This window comes from Crocuta crocuta, unplaced genomic scaffold, assembly GCF_008692635.1.
Source record: "Crocuta crocuta isolate KB4526 unplaced genomic scaffold, BGI_CrCroc_1.0 scaffold118, whole genome shotgun sequence".
NCBI lineage: Eukaryota > Metazoa > Chordata > Mammalia > Carnivora > Hyaenidae > Crocuta > Crocuta crocuta.
This window is the reverse complement of record NW_027551558.1, coordinates 10,196,226-10,207,425: the sequence shown is the minus strand read 5'-3', so window position 1 is coordinate 10,207,425 and position 11,200 is coordinate 10,196,226. Positions and strand designations below refer to the sequence as shown.

General features: G+C 38.9%; 1 protein-coding gene across 1 annotated transcript in view; it reads right to left on the bottom strand.

Annotated features, from left to right (window-relative positions):
- Positions 1-11,200, bottom strand: part of PLEKHH2 (pleckstrin homology, MyTH4 and FERM domain containing H2) — a 120,413-nt gene that overhangs the window by 66,339 nt on the left and 42,874 nt on the right. The window contains exons 8-14 of the mRNA XM_077749313.1: positions 9,263-9,338; positions 7,820-7,914; positions 6,830-6,974; positions 4,127-4,263; positions 3,920-4,030; positions 3,676-3,762; positions 1,274-1,432 (exon numbers count right to left, since the gene is read on the bottom strand). Of these exons, the coding sequence (XP_077605439.1) occupies positions 1,274-1,432; positions 3,676-3,762; positions 3,920-4,030; positions 4,127-4,263; positions 6,830-6,974; positions 7,820-7,914; positions 9,263-9,338 (810 nt within the window). The remainder of the gene's footprint in view (positions 1-1,273; positions 1,433-3,675; positions 3,763-3,919; positions 4,031-4,126; positions 4,264-6,829; positions 6,975-7,819; positions 7,915-9,262; positions 9,339-11,200) is intronic.

The following is an 11,200-nucleotide window of genomic DNA, read 5'->3' as shown; positions in this document are numbered from 1 at the left end:
TTTATTTATTTATTTATTTATTTATTTTACAAATAGTTTATTGTCAAGTTGGTTTCCATATAACACCCAGTGCTCATCCCCACAAGTGCCCTCCTCCATGCCCATCTCCCCCCTCTCCCCCCACACCCATCAGTCCTCAGTTTGTACTCAGCATTCAAGAGTCTTTTATGGTTTGCCTCTCCCCCTTTCCCCCACCATGTCCCCCCTTCTTCTCCCCCATGGTCCTCCATTAAGTTCCCCCTACTCTACATTAAAGTTGATCCAAGTTTTTCTTTATTATAAACCATGCCATGAAAGTAATCTTTCTGGGGTAATGGAAATGTTCTGTATCTTCATAGAGTGACTGTAAATATTTGTCAAAACTCATCAAACTCTACATTTAAGATCTGCATCTTAGTAAGTGTTAGATACATCTCATTTTTTTAAAAATAGGGGAAAAAACATTCTGTGGTGGACATTCTTATACTTAAATATTTTGCAAACTAAGACCATTTCCTAAGTATGAATTTCTTGGACTGAGACTGCTGGGTGAAAAGGTCTGTATAAATGTTTATAAACATTTAAAATTCATTCATTTGTTCATTCAAAAGTGTTCACTGAATTAACACTTGGGGTCAAGACACTGCCAAATTGCTTTTTTCCCCTAATTACCTTCTAAAGTAATATGCTCACTCAGTTTGTGTCAATACTATGTTTCATAATTTTAAGAAATATCCTCCCTTTGACCAGATTTTTTTAAAGTTTATTTATTTATTTTGAGAGAGTGTGCAAACAGGAAAGGAGCAGAGAAAGAAGGAGAGAGAGAATGCCAAGCAGGCTCCTCACCGTCAGTATAGAGCCTGATTAGAACTCACATAGTGAGATCATGACCCTCTGAGCCAAAAGCAAGAGCTGGACACTTACCCAACCGAGTCACCCTGGTGCTCCCAGATTTTTTAAAATATCATTTGTATTTTTCTGTCTACTAGCTCTACTTCTTTCCCACTGCATCCAGCATTCCTTTCCCCTGCACTGATATTTATCCTTTACTTATGGTTTAGAAAAGCTTGGTTTTCACACGTTTCAAACACTTTCCCAAGCTTTTCAACTGTCTTTTAAAAATTCTGCTTAGGGAATTTTTGATAGTAAGAACACTTGGTATTATAAGTAAAACACCCTTCCCACCCCAAGAGAATATAAGTATGCAATACACATATTCTCTGATACTCCCTTACGATCGGTGGGGTGGACTCTCCAGCTGCTTAGGACACTGGTCTATACAGAAAGTTCCTACCTTGGTGAGCAAGCCCTTCACTGTTGGTTTGCCTTCAGGCTGCAGAAAAAGTGGGTTGGCAGCCTGTACTCGGAGAACATTCTGCAATACTTTAATCCATTCTTCCAATATATTGGGAGAATCTGCAGTCAGATAGTACGTGTGTTTTTCCGTGGTCAGCTAGAATGGGATGAGAAAGAGATAGGAAAGGAAACTGAAGATTTAGGATTATTGCATTTCCCTGTCTCTCCTCAAAACATCATTAATTAACATAGAAACAAACATGCCATACCTCGAATCCTAGGTGCTAAATAAATGACTCCACAGATTAGAAGAGTTTAACCAGTTTGTGAGAATTACAAGTAACTTTGTGTTGAAATAATTGTTTTCACTTCAGTTGACTTTAAAATTTTTCAGAGAGTTAAGCTTTTGCATCCTGATTTTTCATCTTGCTTACCCATTACATTTTCTTTTTCTCCTTTAAATGTGCTACAGTCTCCTGGCTGTTGAAGTGAGCAGTAGCATGATTGGAGACAGTAATACAATAAGAGATTTTTTGCAAATAAAGAAGAGTTATTTGTTATAGAAATTTAAAAAATCAATTATAAATAAAACAAGAAGTCCTTGCTTATAAAGAAGAGAAATTCTTACAACTAACATGTGATCAGATATTATGAACTCGCAATTTTTCAGCCTCAAATGAACCACATTTATAAATTTCCAAATATTTCAGGACTTTGTCGATGATTCTTATCTGCCGTGCTTCCAGACGGAGCTTTCCCTGACTCTCCCTTCTACTTTTTTGGGCAGTTCTCAGGTATTATCTCCTGAAAACATGGACAATGAGCCTTTCTGATAAATGTTCATTTCACCCTCTGAAGGAGCAAGAGAAGAAAATAATAATAATTATTATTAAAATTTTTTTTAAGTTTATTTATTTTGAGACAGAGAACGTTGGGGAGGGGCAGAGAGAAAGAATCCCAAGCAGGCTTCACACTGTCAGCACAAAGCCCAACACGGGGACTAAACCCACAAACCATGATTTCACAACCTGGGATCGTGGGGTGGATGCTTAACGGACTGAGCAACCCATGCACCTCAAGAACATAATTATTGAAGGTATTATAGGGGTGCCTGGGTAGCTCAGTCCGTTAGGCATCCAAAATTGGCTCAGGTCATAATCTTGCGGTCCATGGGTTCGAGCCCCATGTCAGGCTCTGTGCTGACAGCTCAGAGCCTGGAGCCTGCTTCGATTATGTGTCTCCTTCTCTTTCTGTCCCTCCTCTGCTCATACTCTGTTCTCTCAAAAATAAATAAACATTAAAATTTTTTTTTAAATAGGGGCACCCTGGATGGCTTAGTCGGTTAAGCATCCGACTTTCGCTTAGGTCATGATCTCACGGTTCGTGGGTTCAAGCCCTGTGACAGGCTCTGTGCTGACAGCCAGCTCAGAGCCTGGAGCCTGTTTCCAATTCTGTGTCTCCCTCTCTCTCTGACCCTCCCCTGCTCACGCTGTCTCTCTCTCTTCTAGAAATAAATAAAACATTAAAAAATTAAAATAAAAAATTTTTTTAATAATTATTAAAAGTATTTCAAATAAAGTATCTGAATTTATTTTTTATGATTATTTTTGAGAGAGTGAGAAAGAGAGAGAGACACACACACACACACACACACACACACACAGAGTACAAGTGAGGGAGGGGCAGAGAGGGAGACACAGAATCTGAAGCAGGCTCCAGGCTCTGAGCTTTCAGCACAGAGCATGATGCAACGCTTGAACTCACGGACTGGGAGAGCATCACCTGAGCCAAAGTCGGAAGCTTAACCAATGGAGCCACCTAGGTGCCCCTAAAGTGTCTGAATTTAAATCACATATGCCAAACTAGCTCAACAGCCTGTGTTTTACATTTAACAGACTTCTAGCAAGACTGGCCTTATGCGTGGGTGAACGGCTAGCAGCTGTGTCTAGGGTATGACTCTCGGTAGGAAGTAGAACAGCCTTCTCCTCACCAATATCTTTCCCACTTAGGTATTAAAACAGCTGGAGTTGATAGAAGAAATGCCATTTTCTGGCTGTGTATCAAAATGCAAACCCTCCTGAATTTAGTAGTACCTCAAATCAATAACATCTTATTGGGAATTCATTTCTCAGATAAGCCTCCCCTAAGAACAGCTGGGAAAGAAGAATGTAAGGGACAGGAGCAAAGGAAGTGTGGCAGACAGTTACTTAACACAAACCTCGCTTATAATATAGTTTGAACTGAGAAGGCCTGGCGTTTCACACATTTTTGAGGCATTACACTTAATACAAAGTAAATAAACAAACATTGAACCATCCAATCTCCTCTCTATTAGCTTGGATAATCAACAATTGAATTTTGCATAATACAAAAAAAAAAAACAGTTAAAAAAAAAAGTACCTGAACTGTTTGTTTGTTATCTCCTCTTAAAATACTGCAGGCTGCACTAAGTTCAATATGGCCCTGGGGTTTTCTAATTACATCGCTCTGTAGGAAAGGAAGAAAACCAAACGTACAGTGATTGCCCGTAATAGTAATAGTAAGAAATGCTTTGTATAATTAATTGTATTACAGGGAAGAAGATCAGGAGCTTGATTTATAGTCTGAGGAATTCAGTTCTGAAGGGTAAGCACTTTCCACTTACCGGAGACTTATAGTAAAGTAATTCACCACCTTTGAGAACAAACCACCTCCTCTTCCAAGTCTTGACTTTACCACTCATTTTTAATAAATAGCCAGATTTTTCCAGGGGTTCCTAATTAAAAAGAAATTTAAAAAATTTAAGTTTCCTTTCGGAGGCTCAAACTAACAGGATTCATTGATTTTTTTAAAAACATGATTCAGTGTTTACATTTTTCCCATTATCACTGGAAGATGAGCAAGTTTTAGGAAGCTTCTGTTCCGGCTGTGAGGACTCTGTGTCTGTGGGGTAAGCATCTGGGGGAATGGCATAATCACTTTCAGAAGCCACAGAAGAGAGAGACACACCTAGATGAATAAAGAAATATATGAAGTCAATATTTAATATTCAGGTGGTCCAAATGCCAGCTGTGAGTTCTCCTAAGGAATACAGCTATTCCGCAAATACATCAGCCCTCCTAGACTAGATTTATTCTCATAGCTTTTGCCATAAAGAATTTGTAAAGCAAAAAACAGAACTAGAGGGTAAGGATTATCATGCAAACCTCCACAGAAGTCACAGAAACATAAATAATATTCTGATATGATTACAAGTACAGCTAATTTTGCATACATAAACTATGTGCAATATATATATATACATAATAAAATACACGCAGATACTAATGTACCTTTTATTAAAGATTAAAAACGTGTATTTACATATTGACTTATGTAAGGCAAACAAATGTTTGATTTTACTTTATTAAGATTTGTACAATCACATTTTAAACCACTTAGCTGTTGAAATCACTTATATTTATTTTATTTTTTAATGTTTATTTTGAGAGAGAAAAAGAGTGTGTGTGTGTACATGTGCACGCATATGTGTGTGTACACATGTAGGGGTGGAGCAGAGAGAGAAGGAGAGAGAGAATCCCAAGCAGGCTCCATGCTGTCAGTGCTGAGCCTGATGCAGGGCTCAAACCTACAAATTGTGAGATTATGACCTGAGCCGAGATCGAGAGACGGGTGCTTAACCGACTGAGGCACCCAGTGATCACTTCTAAAGTAATTCACATTAAAAAGAACCTCANCTGCTCACGCTGTCTCTCTCTCTCTCTCCTAGAAATAAATAAAAAACATTAAAAAAAAAAAGAACCTCACAATTTCAGTGTTAAGTTCACTAATATTAGCTTATAAATTTTAAGAATCTTTTGTAAAAGAGGAGCAATAAGACCTAAAGATATAAACAGACTATTTCACTTGCCAGCAGCAGCAACAAGCTAAAATTCAAGGGAACATTTCACAATAATTCACTTGCCTTTTTCAGAAAGTGACTAGCAAGTTGCAAGCCACATCTGAATGGTCACTACAACTGGAGATTTTGAATATNACCTACGAACTGCGAGATCATGACCTAAGCGAAAGTCGGACGCTTAACCGACTAAGCCACCCAGGCGCCCCAATATCTGGCAATTTTTAAGGTGTTTATTAACATTTAAGGGACTAGTTAGGATAATGACACTATATCAATATTCTTGTCTACTTGACTAAGACAAGTAGCAGTTGTTAGAATAGTAATATCTTTATATTTCCTAGAATAACAGAAATTTAGATTTATAAGGGACCATCCTGATTGGTGCCCTCATTCTCTCAGGAGACTAAGGTCCAGAGATTAAACTAAAACATTAATCCCAAGTCAAACAGCTTAATGGGAATAATGCTGGAGTACTAATCTTGGGCGCCCGGCCCCAGGGCCCTGTGCTAGGCACTACCCTAGGTGTTAGGGACAGAGCAGACAGCAAAACAGAAAAATCTCTGCCCTCATGGAACATAGATTCTAGCTGGGGGAGACAGACAAAAAATAGGCAGTAGGTGCTATGAAAAAATAAGACATAGAGCAGACTCAAGGGAATAAAAAGAGCTAGTAGTTGGAGAAGAGCAAAGGATTGCAATTTGAATCTTGTGCTCAGGGTAGATCTCACTGAGAAGGCAGCATCTGAGCAAAGCACCGCAGGGTGCGCGCAAGTTAGCTCCACAGACATCCGGGGGGAAGAATAGCAGGTAAAGGAAATGACCAGAGTGAAGGTCCTGAAATAAAAGCTTGCCTGGCCTGTTTTAGGAACAGCAAGAGGGTGTAAGGAAGGAGAAAGGAGATGAGATTAAAGACAAAAAGACATAAAAGAGTCAGGCAACATCTTATAACCATTATGAGTCTTTGCAGTGTTTTGAGCAAAAGTGTGATGTAGCCCAATCCTGGCTGTTGGGACAGGAGTGAAGAGGCCAATGAAAGCCCCGAAGCTTAATTAAACCTGTGGAAGCTGAGCAGTTCCACTTGAAGTTGAGAGGCTGGGGATTACCTAGGGGTTCCGTGGAACATGGTCTGAAAACCAACAGAGTCCACTGCATTACTTTTGTAAAATACAGGTGTCGTTCAGTGTGATTATTTCTCTCTGTAACTTCTACCTACATCAAAAACTTCCTCAAAATCCACTAAAAACCAAAGACATGCCCAAAGTAAAGTTTTTCTTCGTTTCCACCTTAATATCAGATTAACCACCAAATTTGCAGATGTATTTTCTGCCATTTAGCAGCATAACAAATTTAGCTGAAATATGTCTACCCCATAAATTACCCAAAATGCCACACAGTAACTATAAAAGAGAAGCCTCACTTTGGCCAATTATTTCACTCTATTCCCATAATAAAGTGACGTCTCTCTTACAGATAAGGTTAAAAAAAAAAAAGATCATGTGGCTTATATGGAATCAGAAAAAGAATTAAGAAGAGAATTAGGACTAGACTATAAGCATCTCAGTCCTGGCTAATTCTCTTTTCACTTTGGTTTGAAGCAAGTACTTTAATTTTTTTTTAAAGTCCTGTTACATAGATAAAACTNGGGTTGTTTTGTGCCCCCGCCACTTTCCCTCACCTCGTTTCATGGCCCTGGGGCTGCCTGGCCCGCTTCGACTGCGTGTGTCAGACTCCGAAGTCCGGGAGCTGGATCGGGAACTATCTTCTTCCTCTGACCCAGAGGAGTCATCCAGGAACGGGCTGCTGCTTATTTGGGTTGCCTTCTAAAGAAAAGCACAACAGCCTCTCTGTGTCCATCTCTGAAGTCACCTCTCTTTTTAGATATAAAATGTTTTACTGGAAGTCACAGAATAAGATGTTTTTAGGGAATACAAGAATATCTTTTGGGATCATCACAGTCATGTGGTCAAATCCCAGATTCTAATTAGCAAGGCATTCATCAAAGATATATATACATATGTATATATATATATTCATAGTTTATTTTATTTTTGAGACAGAGCATGAGTGGGGGAGGGGCAGAGAGAGGAGGAGACACAGAATCCGTAACAGGCACCAGGCTCTGAGCTGTCAGCACAGAGCCTGATGCGGGGCTCGAACCCACGAACCGTGAGATCTGACCTGAGCTGAAGTCGGACGCTTAACCGACCGAGCCACCCAGGCGCTCCAGGCATTCATCAAATATAAAAGGTTCCTGGAAACATAGGCTGTTAATAGTTGAAAATGCTTATTTTAATTAGGTACTTCAAGCAAGAGAGGAGGGGGAGCCCTGGCAGCGACAGAAAAATCTTTCCAAATTAGGAATTTTCGCTACATCATTAATAGTGGTATTTCCTTTAAACAATTAACCACCGTGGAGGGGGTGGAAAATCACATGGAGTGTAACAAAAATGGGCCCAGACCTCTAGTAGTCAGAGAAGCATAAATATCTTCTCCAGATCTTTCCATTTCTTCTCTTTATATGATATATTAGAGTAAATGTCTAAAACTCCCTATAAAGGGAGAGTCTGTGTAAAATGTCAAGAATGGAATCCAGAGCTTGAATAAACAGTTTTCTCGATCCATCATGAAGAGAACCACATGGTTAGCAGTAACAATAATGACTTACCCCCTTCAAAGTTGTATATACTGGGGTTGTCATATTCTTGTATATCAGAGACGTATAGAGTCCTGACATGGTATAGGAGAGCAGAGGGGCAGAATCTGAAAGAGACAACAAAGTGGTTTAAAAACAAAAAACAAAAAACTTCTCTCTAGCACTTGAGTCTATTTCTTATGAATGCGAGCTAGCAAAAGTTCCAATTAAAGAGAAGTTGGATTAACACATATGTCTGTTCTTACATAGTCTGCTGTAAGGATACACTCTCTTGCATGGTTCATTATTGCCTCACATATGCTACTTCCCCAACTATACTGTACACTCTTTGACAGTAAGGATCGTAGCTTTTATTTCTTTGGCAGGCATTTATCCAGCTCAGGCTGGGCAGAAATAGCATAAACACCTGCCGATTCAGAGCAGTAACCTATGAAGAAGATGTACTCCAATTATTCATAGCCCTATTATTGACATGGTGTTAAAACATCATCATGCTTAAGCCTTTATCAGGTGAACCTCATGTTGAAAGCTTAAGAATATAATTTCTTGAATGGTAAGAACAGAACATTGCTGAGAAGAAACAGAACATCAGTAGTTTCCTCTAAGATATGGATTAGTAGTAGGATAAGGAGGGAGCTCATAGAAAGAACCACAGGAAATTTTCTCTTTTTATTCCAGACAGTTCTTTGTTGTTTGGTTTTACTTTTTATACTGGGAATGCATTGCTTCTTTAAATTTTTTTTGAAGAAAGAGAGAGAGGAAAGGGGAAGGGAAGGGAAATGAAGGGAAGGAAAGAAAGAGTGAATTTTAAACTCTGGAAAAAAGGACATAGAGACTGATATTTTTATAATTTTAAACAGCTGAAACTCCCAGTTTCTTTGCTTTACCCTCTTTTAAATAAAAACAAAAAAAGGTACTTTCTGCATCAGAATTGAACATATATGTGCCCCTATACTGGTAACAATGAATTTCAATTTAAGATGTAAATCAGCAACCTTAGAAATCATTTTCTGAAATACATAATTCTATCTACTCCAATGACTTCAAACATTTAGGAAATTCTCGGTTAGTGAAATGGCAGTATGAAATCACTTATTTGCTTAAATATGTTTTAGTGCAGTAAAAAACACAACATAAAACTGACCACCTTCACTATTTTTAAGTGTATAGTTCAGTTAGTGTTAAGTATAGTCATATTGTTGTGAATTAGGTCTCCAGGACTTTTTTATCTTGCACATCTGAAAGTCTATGCCAATCAAGCAACGATTTCCCCCTCAACCACCACCACCCAGCCCAGGGTCACCACCACTCCACCTCTTGTTTCTATGAATTTGACCACTTTAGACATCTCATAGAAGAGCAATCACACAGTATTTGTCTTTTCGTGACTGGCATATTTCCTTTGGCATTACGTCCTCAAGGTTCACCCACATTGCAGCATGCAAAATCACTTACTTTTATTAACATCCTCCATACTGAAGGCCTCAGACATTCGAATACCTGATTTGGCTACAGCATAAATTCTGCTCTCCTAATGTAAAAGAGAGATTTAAGCTGGATATTTAAAGCAAAGAAATGATTACTTTCAATACACATGCTTTTCATTTGTTCTTCATTTAATATTCACCAGAGCAGAGCATTATTATAAAACTGTCATCAGTGCCAAGTCAAATATGCCACCGTGAACAGCACTGCAGACGTTTTCCATCCATTAGTCATTCCATTATTTATCTTTGTTCCTTGGTTTTTGCTTGGTATTTTGAATTCTTTTCAAGAGATAGGAAAAAAGTAAGAGAAAACTTATTCATAGTCACTGATTGCACATAAAATGGTAGTATTCTACCATTCTAAACATGGTTAAAGAAAAAAACCCAGAAAACCTTGAATGGCTGTAACATGAGGTGAGAAAGCATTCATAATCACTGACTACACATAAACATTACCTTTAATACTCTACTATTCTAGAGTCTGGTGAAAGAAAGAGAAAAGTCTTCAAGTCAGAAATCACAGAGTACTTTAAGTGCTACCATCTTATTTCAATGTCCATTTCAATCAAGTACAAAAACACCTGAGACCAAATAATAAGCGCATCTGAGATTGGCAATGGAATTTATCAGATTATCTTATTCCAAATGCAAGTTATTATTTTGCTTTCTCTTCTTCGAGAGAAATCTCTGAAACGGGTGCAGGAAATGTTATTCGCCGTGCCCTCTATGAGAAAAGGGATTGATTCCAGGTTGTTCTTCCTGGATAATCACCGTGTCTAACCTGGACGCAGGTGGGCGCACCGCATCTAACCTGGACACAGTCTCTTGGACCAAAGCAGAGCAGGTAGGAAGGCCGTACGCTTCGGGACTGTGCTGGCCAGTGGCCTGCTAGGTAACGGGCATGAGACCCCAGCTGCCTGAGACACATTAGTTCGGAGAGTGGCTGAGTGAATGATTTGGAAAGTGGCTAAGTGAATGAACCAGGTGCGGTGTCCTTGAGAATGTGATTGTGAGATACACACACAGCGACGAACAGCAGAGGCGGCGGAGCAGAAAGGTGTGTAAACACAGGGCAGTAAGCAGGAGATGAGAGGCAGCCGGAAGCAGGACACGTGGAGGAGAGTAGTTAGCAGTAGTGAGTGAGGCAAGGAGAGTCACCGTGGATGGGAGAGAACAAGCTGAGCCACTGGATCAAGGGCAGCGGGTGTCACCTGTTTCTAAGGAGCTATCAGAGGTGCAGCCGACGTCACATGTTTTCCCACTAGAGTGACTACTGTATTTTGAATGATATTCCAGTTTGGTAAGGATGGGCTATGCCTTCAAATAAACTCTTAAAAATCCTTAAGACATACTCTCATAAATTGAGGTAACTGGAATACATCTCTTTTCCTTGAAACCTGAAAATACCTAACAAATGCTGAAATGAAACCTCAACCTTGGCCAGCCTGCTAGAAGGCTTTTGAAAAGCAATACTACTTTTTCGGGATGGAATAGCTTTGGAAGACAAATTGAAGAAAGAAAGGCAAAAGAGTAGGAAAATGGTTTGCCAAATAAAACGAACTTGGAAAGCCTAACCTAAATCTCTAAAAATCTCAATATAATAAAAGAATCGAAAATTTCAAATCCTCACTGCCTCAAGGATAACATAATTGGAATTCCAGAGATTCACATGCCAGTAATGTCCACTTTTTTGTGCTATCCAGAATTTAATAATGAACTGCAGATGCTTTCATGTGGACATTGCAATGTTCTTTTGAAAGTAAATAAGGGCAGATACATCTCAAGGTCTGAATTTACAGTAGGAAAACATGGCTGCCATCATTTGCTTAAAATCACATTGGTCATTAAATAAAAAATAATAATCACAGAAGATGATCCCCAAACCAAAAAAAAAAAAAAAAAAAAA